Below are 23,559 nucleotides of genomic sequence, written 5' to 3'. Positions count from 1 at the left end.
TTAATGCTGTTATGCTGAGTGATCTCAGAACCTTATATATATATATATATATATATATATATATATATATATATATATATATATATATATATATATATATATATATATATTGAATTGCACGTTGAACGAGCATTATCAATGTCATGTCATGTCCTGATATGAGATTGTCTGAGGCAAAAAAAAACCCAACAAAGATTTGGGAAACATCGACGTCTTTAAGATTTGGTGATTATTAGGTAGTTATAGGTATTGCTTATGTGTTTATTTTGATAAAATATTCTCCGCTTTTATTCTTGTGTGCAGTGGCAGAACTCTGCTTTCTCTCCGTGAAAACACAGGAGAGAGAGGGACACCCTCTGCGTTCTTCGTGACACGTCCACTGTAAAAAAACGACAAGCAAAGTGTTCTTTAAATTGATCCTTGGTGTGTGTATTGATTCCGTGGTGGTTTTGAAGGAATTTTAGCTATGAAATTGAAGGCACGTAAGCCTCTTCAATTATAATGTAATCCAGAAAAAAAACTAAAATTATTAATACTCAATTATCTCACTTGTTAAGAATATTTATTTAATATATATATATATATATATATATATTATGAAACCACTTCATAAAATTCTGTTAATAAATATATATTTTTTTTAAAAAAAGTCAAAGTTTCCAAAGCTGCGGGTTGTTAGCAATAATTACAATGTAGTCACCTAACCAAATAACTTTAGTGCATTGCCGCCATGTGATCGATAATGGGTCTTGTGAACGCCAACTTGAAGGCAAGGAAAACTTTCCACATAAACGTTGTCGATACGAGTTTTATTGAATTATTTTTTATTAATTATTTATATTAGCTTTCGACCTGTATGAATTTTAATTAAATTATTTAATAGTTCTACTAACTAAAAAATATCGTGTGGTGTTTTGATTGTTTTTTTTTTCATATTAGTTTTTCCTATGATATTTAGTGTTTTTAAATAAATAACTCAATTTTTTTAAAATTATATATTTTCTTAAAAAATTATTTAATTTTAAATCATGTCTTTAATAGTAACTTTAATTTAAGTGATTTTACTTGCAATATAAACAGCATGAAAACCCGTTACCAGACAACTTGGTTTTACTTAACCCCACAACACAGCAAGGGCCAGACAAACTCTTAATATTAAAAATTAATTTTACCAATGAAAACAAGGTTCCAAGTAAATTGCAACGCTCGTTTATAAAATCCCAAAAAAATTAAATTCCGCGGATGATCTTCTAATTAAAAACATCAATATTCAAGGATATATAGTGAATATTGTTTTTCTTTTTTTTCATCTGATAATAATGAGGCCATATTTTTTATTTATCTTTTGCACGCTGATATTAATTTCTTTCCGCTTTAGTTTTGAAAACCTACTCATTATTATATTGATCCATTGAACTCAATCCTGAAATGGAAAATGACAATGCTCGTAGCAAATTTACTTGCCACGCAAGCTAACACCTCAAAGATTCAACACTGATCTTTGCCTTTCACCAAATATTTTTAAAAAATAATCATTCTTTACCTTTTCTATATGAACTGGTCATCATTTGACGTGTAGATAATAACAAGGGAGAGAGAGAGAGAGAGAGAGAGAGAGAGAGAGAGAGAGAGAGAGAGAGAGAGATGACGAAGTAATGAAAGAAGTCGTCACTGCTGATGGTAACGACTTGTATATATGATCCATTAATTGATCGTGCAGGATTCATGTCCGATATATTGTCACTTGACTAGCGTAGAATAAATTATTAACATCCAAAACATACTACCCTCGGTGAAAATCGCATTCTTTCTATATAGTTTATGAGCACGTGTAATCCTTAGCAGAAGGGCACCCATCCCTTCCGAGGGACAATGATGGCCTCGTCAGCAGGCACATAACATGGATTCACAAAACTCGTGACGAAACTTGCCTTTCGATCCGGTCAAATGAAGCTGGAAGTCACTGAGAAAATCAATGGGCTGAGTCAAATAATTCTGGACACGAGTAGACTATAAACTATGATTCTGCAGCTCAATTAATATTCATCTTCTCCCTGGTGGTTGTTTTTCATGTAGAAAATAACTAGAGCATGATTGTCTGAAACATGCTTTGCCGGTGGTATTTTGGCGGTTAAGTCGAGGCTTTGAAAGAGCTACTTTTGTCAAAACCGTGTTCCAGGGGAAGGCTTTTTTTTATTAATTTGTGGATTTGCCCGGCCGAAAAAAAACAAATAACTTATAAATAATTACTTTGCTCGATTATTTATATTATTTTCCCGTAAAGTTTGTAGATATACGTAAAAGCCGTAATTCATCGTCTCGTACAGCACCAATTCGGCTGCGTAGCTTTCCTTCGAGAGAGAATCCTGGGTGCTTGTCTGCTACACCAAAAAAAAAATCTATCCATTTACGTGGACCCCATTTCAAGCATGATATTTGACCCTCTCGTCAAAAACAATGAACTGTTTTAGAATCAAAATTTCTTGTCAACTTTTAATGGATTAGCTTTTCAGATGTTTGTTTAAAATTTAATTTTTTTTATTTAAAATTAATTTTTTTAATATTATTAGATGGTTTTGGTGTTTTGATATTAATAATAAATTTTAAAAAATAAAAAATATATTTTATTTTAATATATTTTTAATACAAAATATTTTAAAAAATCAAAACCATCACAACAGCACGCACGGTATCACCTTGGATATAAATTTAAGAAGATTCTGAGGAGAAAAAAAAAGGAATTTCTTATAAATATAATGCCCGTGACTTGTATAGACTCGATGGATGAAAAAAATCTTTAAAGGATGAAAAATATATATATATATATATTCTTTTTCTAAATTTGATTGTTTTGAAGGAGTGATTAGTACGAAAAGCCATGATCAAGCGGCCAAAAATAAAGTGTCTTTTATTCTAATTAGGAGGGGCATGGGGGCTTTGTCGTTTTTTAAGTTTTGACTTGCCTTTGAAATAAAGGACCAGAAATGATGATGGGGTGCCAGCTGGTGCCAAATGGCTCATGACTCTAGCTTGGGTCACATCTGAAGGGGTAAAAAAAAGAGAAGACAAGAGCTTGGTCTTCTAGATTAGTGTACTTTCACTGGTTATCTGTTTGAAGACATGAAAGATGCAGCAAATGTTACGACCAAAGGCATCAAATGGATGAAGATGGGAAATGAGTGCGAAGCCAGCCAGTTTCCCTCTGACAGTGAGTGATGAATCAGTAATTTTGATCTAGATTTTTACATGGATTGAAAATTTCTTGAAACAACATGGTCCAGCAGATATACCTGATTTAAGGCAATTAGATTCGATTGATGATTAAATTCAATATAATATAAACCCGACAAACATACTACATGCAAAACATCTACATTTACGTTCGACAATTATCCAATATGAATCTGAAAAAATATGGATGATCTAAGATATTTGGTTAGGGTACTTAGCTGAATCTTAGAAAAATATAGATTTGACAAAACATGTAAGATCTAAAATATTTTGATTCATAAATTATTAAGTTTTACAACCATGTTTCAAATCATAAATGATCTTTTAGATTAAAAATATTGTAAATATAATAAATTATTATATCTCTCCATGTAAAATAATTATATGATTCATTCAAATTCAAGATAACGATCTTCATATATCCTTGTATATACAAAATGTCTTTTAAAAAGCTCACCTCACGGCCTATTTTGTTAATAATATACAAGAAATGTTTGTTTTCATTAATAAAATATACGAGATTTCAATGCCACATTAAATAAGAACTTTATAATCTTTCTCCCTCCCTAAAACAATAATATTTATGGGATATAAATACTCCTTCAACCATTTAAGTAAAAGGTTTTAAACTTTTTTTTTAAATGACATATATTTCAAAACATTAACCAATATTAAATTTAAAAATAAGCATCATTGATCCTTTAATTTAAGGTTATTTTAAATCATTTATTGATTTTCTCGTAGACACATTGACTTTATTATCGGGAAATCTTTAAATTTATCAATTAAAACTGTTTTTGTATATACTTATATTTTCACCATTAACTTGACGATCCATAGTCTAAGAAAAATAAAGCTAATTACCTTGACATATTGATTAATTATTATCAAACACACTAAATAACCTATCATTTATATACTAGTAATTTTGAGAACAACAAGTTGAATTATTGAAACACTGGATTAAATGTGATTTATCTGTGATTTAATACGGGGCTCTTCATGAATTGTATCGGTTTATATTTTAAGATGGAGGATGAGGTTTAATTTAATTAGATAAAAATAAGTACAATGTCACTGTTTATTTCCTTCATGGTCCAGCTATTTTTTTTAATGAAATTGATTGTTGCAACGTAGAGAAAAGAAGAGATTAATTGCTGTAAATCCAATTATTTATCTGGATTAAAGTGAATTAATATATTGAGCTGAGCTAACTTTTATATAAATATTGTAAATATTAATTGGATGAGCTTGTATTGCTAATTTTTATAGGTTTATATTCAAAGACAGATACACAACATGGACTATAGGTATCATAGCATCTATGATATTAAGTTTATTTTTCACACCCTTCATCACCGTAAAATTCAAGTTACATCCCTCTAATCAAATAAATAGACAATCTTTTATCTCGCTACAGCAAAGAAATATAATAAGAAGCCATTCGATAAAAAAATTGAAGCTGAAATATTTATAAAAAAAATAAAAATAAGTTTTCAATTAAAAAACTATTAAATATAAAGACAAAATAAATATAAAGTATACAAATTGAATTGGGTTAATCGGGTTTCAAAAATTATAATCCGCTATTCGACTCGTGATATCAATATTTTAGATTTTTTAATCTATTATTATTTGTAATATTTGTATTATCCAGCTTTATCAGACTATATTAAGTCAAATAATACAAGCTGTTTTTTTAGCACCTTTAATATATGTGCTTTAAGAGGTGTTTAGCAACTAGGTTCAACATGAATTTTGTTAAAATTTAAATTTTCTCTACACTTAGAATTAATTGAATTATTTTAATATGATAATATTAAAAATAAATTTAAAAAAATAAAAAAATATTATTTTAATATATTTTTAAATAAAATTTACTTTCAGAAGAACTATTTATTTACAAACTTGCCGTGAAACAAACCATTGTTGGTTAAGCAAACCAGTCATGTCTTTATCTATTCATAGGGCCTATGAATATGATTTTATTTTTTCCGCTATGATTAGCTGAAACCCACAAGTTTAACACCGGGGCTAGGGCTACTGCAAAGGCACGAGAGCCTAGAAAAAATTAGTGTAGCCTAGCCCAAAGCTAATGAAAAACAAAATAATCTGAGTCCAGGGCTTCGAGCACAAAATGACTCGAATATATCCATTAACGTAGAATAAGAAATATCGACGCACTTGATTGTAAAACTCACTATAATTCAGGCACCGAAGTTTTAATTTCCTAAGCTAACTGTCATCAATCTGAAATCAAGAAAACAAAAATCCCTCACAAATTAAAAAAAAAACAACAAAAAAAAAAACTGGAACCCTCCTTCTCAACCTCCATTTTCTGCTCCAAAGACAAAAACCCTAAACCCTAATCACCGATGGAGAATCGATCTCTAAATCTCCTAGACGAAGCCCTGGGCCTCGACTACCAGACTGACCCATGGCCTCTTCGCGGAAAAGTGGTTTTAATCGAGGACTGCGTAGAGACCAGCGGCTGCTTCGTGCTTCATCAACTCCTAAAGCGCACGCTCTCTTCCCAATCTCCAAACAATACAGTCATCTTCCTCGCTTTCTCACACCCCTTATCCCACTACGATCGCATTCTACGCAAACTGGTACTCCCTCCTTTTTGGAGTAAGATAATGAATTTTTAATCACAGTAATTAGCGTTATTCAAGTTAATCATAGCAGTTAATTTTGACTTAGAGGACTGCTAGGTGCAAACAATGCCGTGTTCTGGTCCAGTTCCCTGACTGTTGTGAATGGGCAGTGCGGTCTTAATCAGGGGAAGCGTTTATTAATGTAAAATGAGGGTAGTTACGTTCTAATCGATCAATTTGCATGTTTAATCTAATCTAGTGAAGCTAAGTAGTGAATGACTGACATTGGCCGTGATATGAGAAAAACTTTGGTGTTCTCACCGTCGTGATTTTAATATCTGTGGGTCATACCATGTAAAATTCGAAATACTAAAATCGCAATGGAAGAAGTATGGTAGAAGGGAAGTACTTGAGTTTTTTTTTTTTTTTTTTTAACGGTCTGACATGAAGGTGTGGTGCTGTGACAGGGTTGCAATTTGGTAGCCCAAAGGGAAAATGGCAGATTCTTTTTCTTTGATATGCTTAAGCTACTGTGTCCAGGTGAGAAAATCAGGTAAATTGGTTATTGATAGAACTGCTTGCTTGCGATGCTACTTTAGTTTATTTCTTGTTTTAAATTTCCTGTGGATTTTCTTTCATGTTTTATATCTTACACGAAGTTATTATCTTTGCCTTAAAGGAAACAATTGTGGGTTTTTTGTTAGGTTAATAGTTACAGTTAGTCGGTGTTTCCATGCACCCTGTTTACTAGAGCGACATTTGCCATGTTGTGATGCTTTCCTAAAAGCTACTGTTAATTTGATGAAGAAGTTCAAATTTTTTGTCGCTTTGACTCATTTCTTTCATTTTGCTTATAGTGTTATTAATTATCTCAGAGAAGTTGTTGTGAACCATATGATAAGATACAAGTTATTAATTTTAACATGTTTTTGGTGAAAATGATTTCATGCCAGTATGCTGTTTTCTGATCCTTGACTAGATGAGAAGGAAGGGAAAACTGGCAAAGGTGGATTTACTGCATTATACTGGAAAATACAGAATACAATATGTGCCTTGCCTGAAAACAACAAGAACCATGCTACCATAATGATAGATGACATGTCTCTTATGGAGGTGGCTGCCCATGGCTCTTCAGATCATGTCCTAAACTTCATGCATTATTGTCACACCTTAACGTCAGAACTTGTAAGACAGTTTTGTGATTGTTTACTACTTTTATCTACCTCGTATAATATTTCTGTGTGTGTAATTACTTGCTTTTTGGCTGAATTATTCGGCATCTTATTTTGTTCTTGTTATAGGGTTGCTCCTTAATAACACTTAATCATGAGGATATATATACAAGCATGGAGAGGCCTACATTTATGTTACAGACTAAATACCTTGTGGATGTTTTGATAAAGGCAGAACCTTTAGCCACTGGGTTGGCAGCTGATGTACACGGGCAGGTAATACATATCACTATATTAGTATGAGCATATGCTGTTTAAGTTTTGCTGTGTCTTTGACTTTATGCATTCAGGAAGAGGATATGTTAGATATGGAAAGCATCATCTCAAACTGATAAGTTCCCTTTTGCATTGACATAATGGTTTTGAGAATGCAAGCTAATAACTCGGATTTGATATTGTAACTAGATGTTCTCGTTTCGTCAAATTTTCTCATAATTTTATTTGCTGCAGTTGACAGTTTTGAACAGGGATTTTTGCAATGTGAAGGGGAGCTCAAAGAACAAGATAAGCAATTTCCACTTCAAGGTCAAGGAAAATAGCGTTGAATACTTCTATCCTGGCACTCGGACTTGAGGAGCTAAACTATTTGTGTTTTGACGGACACCTCCCTATTGGGAAGGGAGCAAAGCTTTCTGGTTATCAGAACTGTGAAAGGAGGCTGCATATTTTTTCATCGGGGAAGGCATGTGCCCAGTGATGACAATTACAAGAAAAATGCCATCTTCCAAAAAAGGGCTAAAAATTTTCCCTTTTTCTAATTGGAATTGTCAGATTTATCTGTAGTGTTATTTTTCAACCAACTTTTTTTGTTTTGTTTGATCAGCATTTCGAAACCAACTTAACAAATAGAATTTGTAATACTAAGTACAACTCCTTTTCTCGTAGCCATGGTAATGCCTGTTTTGTACTGTGGTAGTAATTTTTTTTTGAAGTGTTTTTTATTTAAAAATATATTTTTTATTTTTTAAATATTCCAAAAACACCCTAAATTTTTTTTTTTTAAAAAAAAATTAAATTTTTTGAATGCTGCGTAGGTTCTTAACTGAATGTTGTTGGGCTTCTTGTAATATCTACGGACCTGTATTAGTGAATGCAATTTTGGAAAGCTGTTCAGTGCGTTCAAGATTCTTTGGTTTTTCATCTTCATCTCATTCATAACCAGCGATGAGTACTCGCTACTCCTGGATGCATGCTTGCTGCAAAAAATAGTAATAAAACAAATGTGTATAAAATCCCAGTCAGAATGTTAAGTAGCATGGGCTCACCAGAACAAGCAGCGGGGAGAACGGGTACACAAACTGGTTGCAGCAGAGTGCAAGGGCCTTAAGAGATTCCTGCAGATGTCAGGCTCGGGCTTGCAACTCACGCTGCAAGCTATTGCTGTTATGATACCATGCATAGGTCTCCAGCAATAACGATATAGCTCAACGATGGTAGATGGCAGAGAAAGGATCTTCACATAAAGTGAGGCCAAACTTCTTACTTCTTTTGAATTTCTGTTTTCTTTTTTCATTCGGAGGTTCAACTATTAACCTGGAGATTGTCTAGGCTTGGCAACTATGCCTTGCATGCATAATGAATTCATGATTTTGTATACTCTGTAGCCCTAAAAGGCAAATGTTATTCTACCGAGAGATTTTGCGACATCATAAAAAATTCATCAATTGCAAACGGGCCTATCCTCCACCTTGCTAGGTAGACGATGGTTCAGTTTCAGAAGTCACCAGATAATTGGGTTGCGGGCCTGTTCAAGCATTCATGGTCCACACCGACCACGAGGCCCGAGTAATCTCGTTGGGTTCCTCGATTGATCTCGCAGTTGGAGTCCAAGCACTAAAGCAACAAAAGGAACGAATAGCCACCTCATGTTCAGGATAACATACACAGTAACGATAACAAAGACACGATTATTGTTCCGTAGAAAGCAAGCAATTTCTTCGTGGTTTCTGTCCGCCTCTTCACCTGGATAACACTGGGTACCAAAGTTTAGTGACAATAGTGAGCTTTCGGAGCATGGCATGCTGGAAGCACCATTGCAAGGAAAGAAATTAGTAACTTTTTTCACAGCTAGAATTAGAAAAATATGAAGATCACCTAACCAGCAAGTAAAACTTTGGTGGACCAAAATGCGTTGTGTTTGCAATGAGGATATCCAGATGCTAATAATGTTTCAAAGAATAAGACCGGACTATAGCTACCCTACTCCCTACCTGTGTGTGAGGATTCTCAGCTACATTCAAAACTAGTTGACAGAAGAAACGAATTGAGAACAGAAACATCATGATCAGAACAGAATCCGTTGCAAGGAGAACAAAAGAAATGGGAACCTTTCAAGTTTCAAGCAGTACCCATGGGACCGGGTTGGCAGTCCTTGGTAAACCACAACACAACAAATCGATGAGCCCATTACTGGAGAAGGCTACCTTGTGAAGGGTTACCTTCTGTGTAGTAGTAGTAGTAATAGTCCATAACAGTAACACCTATATGAGTCCACAATCATAGAACAGTACAAGATGTCTTTCTGAACAAACTCTTACACACAATTAATTTGTCCTTGATAGCAGCGGTTCTGTAAATTTTTTTTCCTGCCAAGCATAATCCAACCGATCTCAATTCCAAAGACACAAGCTGGGAATGGTCAGATTAGCTACGTGCATCCTCATCTTTATGTTCAGGTCCCACTTGTCGCACAAATTGTCCTCGAATCCGGGGTCTTTGTTCTGCCAGCTTCTTCCTACTCTGGTATCGAACCTAGAAAAGATTATGGAATGTAAGAGAGAAACTTTAAATACAGTTTAGAAACAACCATCATGATAGATCCTTTATTCTGAATTTCACAAATTCACTTGGATGACTGTTGGGATAACTAATGTTTTCACCGGTGAATACTGCTAAAGAAAATTCATGGTGCTTGATATGTCCATGGTGATTGATCTTAGAGTTGGGTGTTTATCCATGCACGTGTAAGTGCACAACTGAGAGATCTTTTTGTATGTCACAAAGCTCAAGTACCGTCTTTTACTAAATATTATCTATATGCTAGGACTGTTTCACTAAAGGTACATTTAAGGAAAATAATTGAATTCTAAGCTTGTATCTAATGACGCAGCAATTTCAGTTACCTTCTTCTCAAAGCATCTCTCTTTCCTCTTCTGGCGGAATTTGCTCAATGCAGCCTCTCTCAGTGCAAAGCGATTTCGACCAACTCCACTCCTGCTCCCACTTTCATCACCAGGTCCAGGGGTTCCACCTTTCTCAACAGCCCCACTCAAAGCGATGCTGCTTCCATTCTGGCCATTGCTCCCATGGTCACTTCCATTCAAACTGTAATCACCAGCATTTCCTTGCGTGGGTGTGCTCAACATGTTAGATGACCCACACTGGGGAGCTGCAGCTGTCATATTCAAAGACAGGTCATCATGGTTGGTGAGCTGCTGCTGCTGGGGCATGTTATGCACACAATGATTATGGTGCTGCACTTGACCTTGCTGGTTCACACCTCTTGATTTAACCAGAGTTGTGTTAGCAATAGGAGCATCACCCTTACCCTGTATAACAGGCTGAGGAAGAGCTGTATGGTCATTCTGCACTGGCTGGAAGGCAGAAGGATAGTGGCATTTAACTGTAGGTTTGAGAGTTGGCTTGTCACTGATTACAGAAGGTTTGGCGAAAGTAATATTATTTGTAGAGCCCATGTCATTGTTGTGACTACTTCCATTGGAACGCTGATTAGGAGGTGTGCTATTTGAGTTAGATTGAAGATTTTGCATTGATTCTGTTTTTGCTGCCTCTGAACTATTGTCAAGCGGAGAACAGCTGCCTACATTCCCTGTTGGAGCCTGATCAGCAGTTGAAGCAGAATTATACCTGCATGGTAATGAAGATACTTTCAAATGTATCTTCATTGGAGAACAAAAGGATGGATATAGTCAGAAGCTGAACTTCTCCTACCTTGAGAATGCTGAAAGGTCTGAATGCCTCAACACATTTCGGTCATGGGAACTGGCCCCGGCATCTCCAATATCTCTCAGCCTTTTCAAACTCAGCTCAAAAGAAGGCACCTCCTTGGTCTCATAGGTGACCTCATTTTTTCGGTTAGAGGAGAGACCGTTTGGGACGTCTAAGACTAAACTATCCATCCGAGGATTAGCACTGTTTGTGATGCCACCACCCTTAAGATCATTGCCTTGGTTTCTTAATTCTGTATTGCATTTCTCACTGTTGAGCTCCTGTTGTCTTTTCTCTAAATGCCCACCATCGTGCTTTGATTTTATTTCAGGAAATTTCTCTCCATCATTATCTGCTATGTTGGTTGGTACCCTTTTGATCGGATCTTTAAGCTGCAAATTTGGAATTCTAGGTACTCCTATCTCCAAGTCCTTGCCCATAACAATATTATCTACAAATTCAACCAAAATTCAAGAAAAGGAGGGAGATAAGGGGACATCAGAGAGTGAAAATCCAAAAACAATCACTGCATACAGAGCCATGCCTACCAAGTTCATCATCCTGCTCTCCACACTTCTTCATTGTAGCCAGGGGCACCCAGCTGTTGTCACATGCCTCAGGCCTTGAGTGAATAACCTGGGCGCATGTGCTATCAGGCGGATCAGATAAATGGTCCTGGTCCCAAGGTGACATTGGTTTGGGACTCTCAACTTCGACAGCCCTCTTTGTCCAGGAACTCTGCAAAGACAGAACACAAGCGTTCATACAGATATTTGAATACCACTTCGTTACAAGATGCGTGTTAGAAATCTGCCACGCAATACCATTCATGTGTTAAGAACCTTTCTTCGCCAAAAGTATCTTTGCATGCATTGTCTATAGACACATAAAACATATACTTGTGCACGCACATGCACATTAACAAACCCACTGTCAAACACAGGAAAGATACAGAATCATGCAGTCTTATCAGAAGTAGTGCTCGCTATATGGAAGCTTTAGCTGTTCTGCTTTATCTATGGTTGTTTTTTAAACCATTATTCTAGGGTTCATGCAATCATATCACACCATCCTATGTTTTCTCACCAACTTAACCCTTGCACATTGGTTTATGGGTTATCCTTTTCTGAACAAAATACATATCACTCGCTAAGTTACCATCATCGCTTTGATATGGCATATGACCAAATAATGTCTGCAACATTTGTTCTCTACTTTTAGCCTGTGATGTATTATGATTTATTAGAGATACGTCCTTTTTAGCATAGTTATCTATCTACATCTACTCAAGAGTTAGCATATTTGCACAATAAAGTTTCTAATCAGTAGAAAGACATGCGGTTAACTTAATGACAAAAAGCTACTGGTGTTTTTTTTCAGAGAAGCAATGAATTTTCTACCATCTATGCCATCTCATTTGTATGTGGAATACATAGATTCAAGCAAATGTGTGTGCATGGACAATCGCACGTCTAATTGTAGACTAAAAGGAACCAACATTGTGTTGTTTTAGTGATACAACAACAAATATAAGTCAACTGAGCTACCATTCAAGTCTTAATAATAAAAAAGGAATCTTGCTGTGCAACACTAAAATACTGACATGAAAACAACACACTTAGAAAAAGATCATTCGCCCAGCTTGTACATGTATACATTGCACATCGATTCTAGGGTCACTGAAGCTTGATTTTGGAAATCCTGAAAATGCAAAATTTCCTTAGTAAAAGACAGGAGGCAAATTTTTCACTTGAATATTCTATCTCCAGCTTGACCACAGATAACAGCACTGAATATGGCTAGGTACAACATTCCAATAATTAATCACTGACAGGTGTGTTGCAGAGCCGTATCTATAACAGTTTCTAATTATTAAGTCCCAGATTTCAATGGCACAAAAAAATTGTAGTCCTCAAAGTACAAGGAATACCATTACCCACTACTCTATTACTATCTATGTTCTTTTCATTATTCCCTACATAAATATCAAAGTATAAGCTTGTCTATAAAAAAAACAAAAAAATATTACTTGGGTACCACTTCCATTGTCACTTCCATCCCTTGCATTCAAACCAACGCTTCCAATGCCATCATCATCATTGCTGCCGGTATCGTTATCTGACTCGTCAGCACCATTTGACTTTGTGGATTTTTGAGTCCGCACAGCACTTTCACTCCCACTACCACTAGCCTGATGAAACGATGAATAGTAAATGCAAAACAGAATTTCAGAGCTTTGCATTTTTTTGTGATCCTATATCACTGAAGTGGTAAATATTGTGAATACAAAAAAAAGGCCAACAAAAATCCAAACAAAACTCCCACAACGTAAATGGTTCAAATTTGTATCCATAATGGTGTTCTAAGCAAAATTGACAACTTCCTTTTAAGTTGGAATTTCTCAAAAATTGACATGTAAAATGCATGTATATAGGGGAGACTTGAAGTTAAGAGTCCAAATATTGACCCATATTATTTGTTTGATGCACAAATTGACAAAAGTATAGCAACTCACGCTATGGCACTTCCTCCAAACATGTTGCCAGAGGATTTTAAGCTCATTTTTTCGAATAGGCTTCACTAAAAAGTCGACTGCACCCTTTGACAAACACTTAAAGACTACATTCATGGAATCATGAGACGACATCACTGCACAAAAGAGTCAACAGGTGTGGCAGTTAAAAGTGTCAATTTCTCAAGATGAAAGTCATAAAAAGGTGTCCGCTCCAAACAAAAAGAAGAACAAAATAGTAAAGTATACTCACTAATAACAGGAATATTCCGGCAAGTTTTGTGGCTCATAATCTTGCTTAAAAGGCCAATGCCTGATAAACAAGGCATGGCCACCTCAGTTAAAACAAGATCAATGTGATTTGTCAGATCTTGTAAAACCTTCCAAGCTTGTAGACCATTTGATACAGCAGTAACTAAAACAAAAAATAAGGGGGGGGGGGAGGTGTAATTGTTAGCTTATAAACAGGAGGAACGGAAACAAATAGGAGAAAGTTCCATGCATTTGCTGGGATACTTAAAAGAGTAATTTACATTATCTGTTTACTTAAGAAAGTAAAACTTTTATCCATTACCAATCATTGTTTAAATATTACATCCAAGAGACTTATTTAAAAAGTTACATTAAGTAAATGGAGAAACACGCAAAAAAAAAAGATGTCAACCATTACATAATTATATTTTATCAAATGTGATAACTTTACTGTACTTAAATATATAGAAAATATTACAAAGAATAAAAAACCCAACTCACCTCTGACTCTTGAACCCAAACCGAGTACTTAAATATATATAAAAAATATATTCTATCATAATTGTATAAAAAGCTTTACTGTACTGAAATATATAAAAAAACCCAAACCATTACATAATTATATCTTATCAAATGTGATAATGTACCTAAATATATAAAAAATATTTCAAAGAATAAAAAACCCAACTCACCTTGGACTCTTGAACCCAAATCGAGTTTATAAATAATCCTACTATTTCCATCCCAAATCCTGAGGTGAAATTTAAGTTTTTGGTAATGGTATAAGAAACTTTTTGATGGAATCCAAGGAACAAGGGAAAAGTGTAAGAAAAATTAACCCGACTTCTCAATTTTTAGATCTTTAGAAGAAGCCAATGAGCCTTGTGGTTCAAAGGTGGCATGTTCTCCTCCCCAAACAAGCTTAGGTAAGCCAAATGATAAAATGATCATGAGGCAAAGGCCTCCGGAATTTAGGATCAGGGGTGCTGATTGGATAATACATGATCTTTGGGGGTGCCAAACATTCCATAAAATAAACTGTACATTGAAGGATATGATTAAAAAGTTTAGAAGTTTTGTGATCAAAATGTAAAATTTGCAAAGTTTGAGGTTGCCATGGCCCCCATCGTTCAACATAGGCCTGCCCTGCCTCTATCAAAACTCTTTGGAACTCTTATCTCTTATCAGAAGCTTGATAAGCATGATTGATGAGCACAAAAGTTTCCTTATTCGAAGATCCTTAAGGTGACGTGTTTATTAGAAGACACAAATCTTGTTCTTCTCAAGAAGAGCAAGGCTTGAGTATCATCCTAAAGGAATAATTATATTCTTTGACTGTTCTGAAACAAACACATACAAGATGGATGAGGAAGGCATCTTTATTTCCCAAAAAGAGTTTGTGTTTGATCTTTTTAGGAGAATGAGAAGCTAGGAAACGAGGCTTCTAATACTGCCAGTGGACCTGACAACAAGCTTCAAATCTGTCCAATTTTCATAGCAAGCCAATTCATGCATTGCTGATCTGCCCCGAAGATGCAGGAGGAGGAGGGATTGGAGAAGGAAAGAGAACAGGATGAGAGTGGAGGAGAAACCAAGAGAAGAGAAATATAACAGTCAAGATAAGGAGTAACTAAATCTCAAGTCCAATTGTTAATCGTCGAAACATGCAACTTCAGGAAAAATAAATTATGGATGCTCTTATACAAGCATCAAACCCCATACAGAACAGGAATAGGAACTTTTACTCTTCTTTCTATAACTCTGAGGGCAGACTAGCCTTTATTTGAAATGGAGTAGGGAGAAAGTCAGCACCACAAGAATTGAGATCCTAAATAAAACCATTTAAATGGGGGGAAATTAAAGGTCCTAGTTAATAAAACCCCTAATGGAAAATCAAATATTATATAAATGAACAATATGAAATAGTTTAATAATGCTCATATATTTAATAATCCAGAGTAAGAGCTATATATACAGTTTCTTCACATTTGCCATCACTTGAATTTTTATGTCTTGATTTAAGAGAAAGAGTATCTTCAGTTTCTTGAGCATCTCAGTACATTACTCATCAGACTTCCTTTTGCAATACATGTCAACAGAATGGGGTAGCTAAAAGAGAGAGATGCTCGACTGAAGTTGCCAAAGCATTCTATGATGAGCTATCACCCATGTATCTCTTTTTATATGAAGTTTAGGTCCTGATTCTCTGAGCAAAATAATAGAGCAGGCCATGACAATACTTAGCTCATGCATCATTTTCTTTGCATGATATGAAATGTCTTCTACAGATCATATATCAGGTTAGCTCATAAGCAAAAATAAGTTAGCAGCATAAAAATACTTACCTTCATAGCCACAATTTCTAAGCAACGCACTGACAACATGGCGAGTTGAATCATCATTTTCCACAAGCAGAACCTTAAGAGACCGAAGAGGCAGGAACCTCTCCCAAATAACCAAAGGCCCTTGAGACTGTTGCTGTTGACTCTGAATTACAGCCTGGGCATCGTTCTGGACCTGAAGCAGTTCCATGCCCTTATCATTCATATATTTTCCATCCTCATTAATTTGAGACTCATCTTCCTCTGAGAGCTCCTGGCCCTCGCCCATGATCCCATCCCTTATTTCCTTCTGCTCATCTTCTACAATATGATTTTGTTCTGCGACCCGTTGGTCAATGGAAGCATTTTTATTCATTTGAACTATCAACATCAATCAGATTCAAAACGACACAAATAAGGAACACATCGGACCGAGTAGGTGAGAATACATTCTTTATTCTGCAAGAGATATTGCACATTTCATTGTCTCCAAGCTACTGATCACATCAAACACAATAGCTCAACAAGTCCTGCACAAGTTATGCAAGTCACACATCAGATGCTATACACAAAACCATCACCCCAGAACTACACTGTGATAACCTTTGAATGCTCAAACATTTCGATAGCTTAGCAATATCTTACACATCTATAGCCGAGAAAATATAGAAAAAAGAAAAGGTCAATATGTTTTTATATCATTAATGTTCAATAATTTGGGTCATAAAAACATTAAATGAAACATACAGTTCCTAGGTATTTAGCTCGGAAAAATTAGAACATTTTATTTTTCTTCAGACACAGAACACATCAAAGATAAGATTCAAAACTCATTCTTGAAAATAAAAAAGTCATAATTTTGTTCTTCAATTTCAAGGCAAGCAGACAAGCCTGCAAAATGGAACCAATATCGATGTCTTGTCTCCCATCCCTCGCTCGAAATAATAATTCAGACTATAAAAAGCAATAAAAAAGAATCCAAAAAATGGACATCAAACACAGTTTCCTTCATACAGCAATAAAATAAAACTAGATCTTGAAATTTTTATCCGCTAAATCGAATAAAAGCAAAAAACAAATTCACACATGTAATAATCAACCGAACTCTGATGAACCAAGGAGACTTTACTTCTATGAATTTGAACCATATGAAAAGATTGCAAGCTAAACTTTATTTTCCCTTTCTGTCCAAAATTCTTGAGTCTCTGTGTTTCCAAGCTTCTTTTGTTCCTTTATGTCAATTTTCTCAAAAACCAAACAGATTATAGTAACAGAGATCAAAATCTCTCAAATTCTGACCAGGTAAAAAAAAAAAAGCTTCAAAACAGCTAAAAATGCAAGAATTCATTTTTTTTTAAAAGTACCCCTTCATTTCTTCGAAACAAACCTCAAGAATTCAAAACAAGTTTATTTTACTCAGTTTTCTCAGTAACCAAGCAGACAATAAGTTATAAAGTTAACAGAGTATTACAGTTTCAAAATTTTCAACAAAAAAAATAAAGAACAAAAACTGAAAAATAAAATAATTAAACCCCGTATCTTCTCGAGAAAAAAATACCGTTTGTTTCATTTTCCAGGAAAAAATTGAGTTAGTAGCTCTGCAGCGTGTCAAACAGGAAAAAAAAATGATGACTTCACCTTTTAAACTTCATCCTCTCCCTCGATCCAGCTATCAGCCTTCAAAAATTAATGTACTTGAAACAAAGATTAGAGACTGATAAATCAAATAAATTAACTTTTAGGGTTTCGTTCACAAAATCTGCAAAGAAGAAGAAACGACTTGACTGGTTGAGAGAAGCTAAATAAAATACTGATATTGCAGGAAGGAAAAGAAAAGAAAGGAAAAGAGAAGAAAACCGAAAAGATATTACTATACTCCCCGTTTTCTCCTCTTGATGACGTGGACAAAATGAAGGCTCCCAGCCCTGCCATGTCAGATTCCACGGGAGAACATGATATATGAGCTGGCAAGGGATCAAAAGCTGTGCTGCGAATAAACTGTCACGAATCTCACGATACGGTGGACCATAGGTGATCCTCGTGTGTGTTCATTAGAATGGCTGTTTCCAAGTGAGTTGATTGCAGAAATGTGTGGTGATAACTTCATTTAAGTTGGATTTTAAGATGAATTGATTCAGTGAAATATATGACTGTTTGTTTGTTGAAAAATAGTTTTTTTTAAAAAGTGAATTTGAGAAAAAGTGAATTTTGAGAAAGTATTTTCCGATATTTGGTAGTGTAATGAAAAATAAGTTGGAAATATTTTTCAGTATTTGGTTATGTCATGGAAAATGAGCTGGAAAATAACTTATTAATATTTTATTTTTCTCAAGTTTATTAAAATAATGAGGAACAAATCTTACAAATTAAAAAGTTGAATGAAAATAAAATTAAAAAAAATATAATTTCATAAATTATCTCAAAAAAAATAAATAATAATCAAAATAATAGAGATAAAATCTAAAAAATTAAAAAAAATAAAAGGTGAATAAATTAAAATAATAATAATTAACATTTCATAAATTATTTCAAATAAAATAAGTAACAATAAAAAAAATGAGGACCAAATTTGATAGATAAAAAATTTCAATAAAAAAATGATAAGAAAAAAGCAGATAGCAATTATAAAAACAATGACCAAAATTAATATAAAAATTAAATTTTAAGAGATGGAATTGAAAAATAAATATTCAAAACAAATTATATATAGCAATCAAAAGTTTGAGGATCAAATTTGATATAATCAGCAAATAATGATATTTCTAAATTTTTCACAACTTCCGGAAAGTGTTTTCCGCCCAAATTTTCCAAGAAAACACTTTCCTGAAAACTAAGCTAAATTTTTCTTTGACTAGAAAGTGTTTTCCGTTGACCAACTTTTCTAATGGCAAATAAACACAGGGAAAGTTTGGAAAGTGATTTCTCGGAAACCACTTTCCGGAAAACAAACACAGCCAAAAGGAAAAACATTTTCCTGGAAATCAAACCAAATTTTTCTTTGACTGGAAAGTGTTTTTCGTTGACCGGAAAGTGTTTTTCGTTAACCAACTTTTCTAATGGCAAATAAACACATGAAAGTTTGGAAAGTGGTTTCCCGAAAAGTGAATTCCGGAAAACAAACATGGCCATAGTTAATTTTGTTATGTTTTTGATAATTTAATTAATTTGATTAAACTTGATTTAAATTTGATCAAATAAATATTATATATAAAAAAAACAATAATTGAATTGAATTAATTTAATAGTTTATATTACTTTTTGAATAAGTTTTCGAACTTACCTTTTGTTTTTTAACCAAAAACAAAAAAAAAATGTCGTTTTTTAACTTTCTTTTTGTTTTTTAACCGAAAAAAAAAACATGACCACACCTTAAAAAAATGGTTATCCAGACACGCTAGTCACATATTAAGAAATAATATTGCATATTTTATAACTATAAATAAAATAAATGGGTGAATGATACTTGTACCGTAAAAAAAAAAAGATATTTTAAGAAATATAAATGATCGTGGAACTCAAATTCAAAATCTCATTTCGAATGTGTTTTTTTTTTTTTTTACCATCCCTTCAAATTTACTTTAGAGTGACTGTTAGAGGGGGAAAAAAAAACTCTGGAGTGACTGACCGAGAATATGGATCGATTTCCTTTGCCGTATAAAAATCAAAAATAGAAAAATAGAATGCCCGCGTTAAGAGGAATTTATTTGCTGACGTGGAGCGTTAATTGTGAATGATGAGATGATCTCATGAGGATCTCGTAGATCATATGATGAAACGTGGCGCGGACTGCAGCGAGTTAAAGATGCTCTTGCATTTGGGAGTACGATTGTGATCTGTAAAGACGGAAATAATCTTAGTGGCTGCTGATTTTTTCGAGGAAGGAGACACGGAGCTGACACGCGAGCAAGAAAATATCTTTGATGACGTCGTACATTAAAGGGCCGGGTTATCGGGTTCGGTCCAAAGAGAATGTTTAGGAAACATGGAACTGGCCCGGTGTTGTAGTGTGGTCCATGAAAAGCAACAAAATCCAATATCACCGAACCGAAGAAAACGATATTGTAGGCTTGTAGCCACTAGCTGGCGCACCCGACCTCCGCGGTGAAAGGATTCTGAATTATTTTTTAATGCAAGAGAAGAGGAGAAGGTTTCGATGTTATCAATACGTTTTTTACTGTCATGATTCTTTTAATCAGTAAATGGAAAGATAATGTTTGTTTTTAATAAAATAAAATAAAAATTGATAAAAAAAATATTAATGTTAGTTAAAAACTTTTAGTAAAATATCATGAAAAATATATGAATTTATAGATAAATAAATAAGTTATTAATTTTAATTAAAAACTAAATCAAGTAGTTATCTTTCATGCACGAAGAAAAAAATAAATGTAAATAAAAATATTTAATTTATATGTCTTTTTATTTATTTTAGAGATTAATTTTGGTTGCTACGTGCAGATAATTTTTGTTACTGTATCATGTAAATATAATTTATTTGTCTAAAATTTTAAAGAAAAAAATTAAGATAAATTATATTAATACAATTGAAGTATTGTAAAACCATAGAAGTAATTCAAAATACTAATTGCTATTTAAAACAAATGTACTAAACAATTAAAATAATAAGAGAGAGGGTGTTAATTAAATTTAAATTAAAAAATTCAATGGAAAGTAAATGTAAAAAGCAAAATATTTATGCAAATTCAAATCTTTTACTTTAGCTATTTTTTTCCTTTTTTTTTTATTTATCTAAGAGGTTAGTAAATGATTTTTTGTTTTTGTACATCTTTTTTAATTAGAGGCCTGAATGTTCAGGTTGGGCACCAGCTTGACAAAATTAACTAAGGATGTAGCTCAACTCAGACCATGACCGGATCAAGTTATAGTGATATTATTCACCTATATATAATAGTAGCCTATTTTACAGATAAAAAAGGTCATAGTGGCTAGATTCTAGCTTTTTTTTTATTTTAAAATTGAAGTATTGTTTGGTTATTGTAACAAAAAAGACAAAAATAATTAGGATAGAGATAATACATTATTTTATCATTCACGTTTTAAAATGATAAAAATTCATTTTAAAATTATATTAAATATAATTTTATTTTTATATCTCTGTATTTTTCCTTTCTAATTAAATTCATCTCGTCTAGAAGTTCTAAAATATTAACTAAACATAATCTAAGAATAATATCATGTTTGTTTTTTTTTTAAAAAAAAACCAAGTAAATGAGTAATTTTATTATTTAACGGTTAATTATTAACGACATCAACAGGGAATTTATTGAATAAAAAATATTATTTTAATATATTTTTAAATAAAAAATAATTTAAAAAGCAATTATTACTGTACTTTCAAATAACTTTTTATTCAAAAACATCTCATGTCATGAGAGTATATTTTAAATATTAAACTCCATTTTAATCTTAAAAATTAAGTGAATTTTATTTTTAATTTTACTTTAAATATATTTATTAATCATATTGTTTAGATAAATTTTCTACAAAAACAAACCTAAAAATCTACAAATGGAGCTTTTTTACCAAAAAAAAAAAAAAACAACCATTGTAAGTTTCTTATAGAGTAAACTTTCAAAATTTTAACGAAAAAAATAATCCTATTGCTCTAAACTTGCATGATAGAGGGGGGAAACGAAGATGAAAAATCAAATTAGATTTCCAGAATTAAAAATATAGAGAAAAAAAATACAATTCATTCCACTTTCAAGGAAAATTCGAGTAATTGTACGGTACCTAATAGACTCCATATCTCTCGTTCCAATGTAGTCTCACCAGCTCTCAAAAAATTAAAGTAGCCAAACCTGAAGCGAATACAACATACTAATATATTTAGTATTGTGGTTTAATAATATTTTTAAAAAATTTATTTTTATTTTTTGTATTTTTTATCATTTTAATATATTGATATTAAAAATAAAAAAATTATTTTAATACATTTCAAAATAAAAAATATTTTAAAATACAATCTTCAATACTCAAAAATTGCAAACAGCTAAAATAGAACGCGAGCTAGAGCTAACAAGAACATGCATAGCAGCGAAAAAACATCAAAACAGACATCATACTAGGAAATTTCTCTGGAGTAACTATTACGTGTGCTTCTTAAAAAGAGAGATTCACGAGTATATTTCGAAGAAAAAGGCGGATAAAAAAGAAAAATTCAATCCCCATAAAATTATTATTTTTCGTGTCTTTTATTTATTTATGAAATAACCAACTCCGAAAGCAACATGAAGAAGAGAGGAGAGGGAGAGATAATAATAATAAAAATTCTTCTAAACTAGCTTCTGTTTTCTCTTCTTACTGACGTGGGCAAAATGAAGGCTCACAACACTGCCATGTAGGATTCTTGTTTCTGACGTGGCACGAGTTCAAAAGCCCCGCCGTGAATAGTTTTGTGACGACACGGTGATCCTATGTTTTTTTTTTCCGGGTTCTGATGCGGATAAAATCGAATTTTTAACCAATCTCATGTTTGTCTGAATTATTCATGCAGTGAGTGTTTGTTTTTTATTCCGAGTATTTATTTAAATTAAACTTATCAAAGTAGGATTCTTAATTTCTCAATGAAAAAGCATAAAAAAAAGTCTACATGATTTGAGATATTCTATAGTAGTGACTTGTATTAAACAATAAAAAATCCTTATTTCTTTATTTTTCTTACATCTATTTCTCCGAGTATACTGGATCCGGGTACATAAATTCGCTGATTTGGAGCGTCACTTGCTGTGAACTGTTCTCGGAAGATCTCCTTGACCACGCGATCAAACGTGGCACGTTGTCCAACGAGTTAAAGATGCTCTCGCTTTTGAGCATCGTAATGTGATGGTGTTATGAAATGACGGGAAAGCCCTTAGTGAATGGTGAGTGCTTTGAGGAAGGCGACAAGGCGCTGACACGTGAGCAAGAACATATCTTAAGTGATGTCGTACAGCACAGAACCGGGTTGTCCGGCTCAGTCTCGAGCGAAAGTTAAAACTAGGCCTGGGCTTAGATTTTAGTTCTGCTCGGAACGTTTGGTCCTGAGCCGACGCTGTATCGTTTCTGCTCGTGAGGTGCCTGGATACATGCATGGATTATCCACCTTTATTTTGTCTAGTCTAGGCTCTTTATGGTCCCGCTTTGGAAAACTTCATGCTTCTTATCTGATGAACTAATTAATTTGGTAAAGGGCAACAACTTTTTTCTGGTCAACCATTCTGATTACTAAGAACTGGAATTAAATATGGACGTGTGTGGAAGCCTAACCTGCAACTTGAAGGGACGGAAATTTCCATAATGTCCACTTCTGCTGTGCGAATTTTTGCGCAAGAACATATACTCAATCACCTATGCTTCTGGTTTTTAGTTTTTACTAAGCATGTACAAACAGCGTTGGACATAATATCAGCTTCTTTCTGAATGCCACTGCCCCTTGCTAGATTCATTACTTGACAATAACAAAT

At 33.5% G+C, this 23,559-nt stretch overlaps 2 protein-coding genes across 7 annotated transcripts; one reads left to right on the top strand and one right to left on the bottom strand.

Moving 5' to 3' along the window:
• Positions 1 to 5,461: 5,461 nt before the first annotated feature.
• Positions 5,462 to 7,944, top strand: LOC7457897 (elongator complex protein 6). The gene is made up of 5 exons (XM_002312015.4): positions 5,462 to 5,843; positions 6,296 to 6,368; positions 6,808 to 7,013; positions 7,130 to 7,276; positions 7,511 to 7,944. The coding sequence occupies exons 1-5, from the start codon at positions 5,607 to 5,609 to the stop codon at positions 7,631 to 7,633; spliced, it is 786 nt and encodes a 261-aa protein (XP_002312051.1). The 5' UTR covers positions 5,462 to 5,606; the 3' UTR covers positions 7,634 to 7,944.
• A 1,397-nt stretch (positions 7,945 to 9,341) lies between these two features.
• Positions 9,342 to 17,937, bottom strand: LOC7469780 (two-component response regulator-like PRR73). 6 transcript variants are annotated; one of them, XM_052455046.1, is made up of 10 exons: positions 17,732 to 17,937; positions 16,118 to 16,623; positions 13,774 to 13,935; positions 13,524 to 13,657; positions 13,038 to 13,199; positions 11,557 to 11,746; positions 11,012 to 11,459; positions 10,608 to 10,927; positions 10,183 to 10,454; positions 9,342 to 9,811 (listed from the first exon to the last, which is right to left on the bottom strand). In XM_052455046.1, the coding sequence occupies exons 2-10, from the start codon at positions 16,482 to 16,484 to the stop codon at positions 9,704 to 9,706; spliced, it is 2,163 nt and encodes a 720-aa protein (XP_052311006.1). In that variant the 5' UTR covers positions 16,485 to 16,623; positions 17,732 to 17,937; the 3' UTR covers positions 9,342 to 9,703. The 6 variants fall into 6 exon arrangements, with proteins under 6 accessions (XP_052311006.1, XP_052311004.1, XP_024461824.1 ...); XM_052455044.1 differs by having other exon boundaries at positions 10,183 to 10,927; positions 16,118 to 16,432; positions 16,526 to 16,623; XM_024606056.2 differs by having other exon boundaries at positions 10,183 to 10,927.
• Between the last annotated feature and the right edge of the window lie 5,622 nt (positions 17,938 to 23,559).

Source organism: Populus trichocarpa, chromosome 8 (genome assembly GCF_000002775.5).
Source record: "Populus trichocarpa isolate Nisqually-1 chromosome 8, P.trichocarpa_v4.1, whole genome shotgun sequence".
Classification (NCBI taxonomy): domain Eukaryota; kingdom Viridiplantae; phylum Streptophyta; class Magnoliopsida; order Malpighiales; family Salicaceae; genus Populus; species Populus trichocarpa.
Note: the sequence above shows the minus strand (reverse complement) of the source record. Positions and strands in the feature narration are given on the sequence as shown.

Excerpts from the sequence above, each read along its gene's own strand:
- LOC7457897 (XM_002312015.4), top strand. The coding sequence starts at position 5,607 with ATGGAGAATCGATCTCTAAATCTCCTAGACGAAGCCCTGGGCCTCGAC. Across the intron at positions 5,844-6,295 it reads ATCGCATTCTACGCAAACTG|GGTTGCAATTTGGTAGCCCA; the intron begins GTACTCCCTCCT and ends GTGCTGTGACAG. Across the intron at positions 6,369-6,807 it reads GCTTAAGCTACTGTGTCCAG|ATGAGAAGGAAGGGAAAACT; the intron begins GTGAGAAAATCA and ends ATCCTTGACTAG.
- LOC7469780 (XM_024606056.2), bottom strand. The coding sequence starts at position 16,484 with ATGTTGATAGTTCAAATGAATAAAAATGCTTCCATTGACCAACGGGTC. Across the intron at positions 13,658-13,773 it reads CCGGAATATTCCTGTTATTA|TGATGTCGTCTCATGATTCC; the intron begins GTGAGTATACTT and ends TCTTTTGTGCAG. Across the intron at positions 10,928-11,011 it reads GACCTTTCAGCATTCTCAAG|GTATAATTCTGCTTCAACTG; the intron begins GTAGGAGAAGTT and ends ATTACCATGCAG.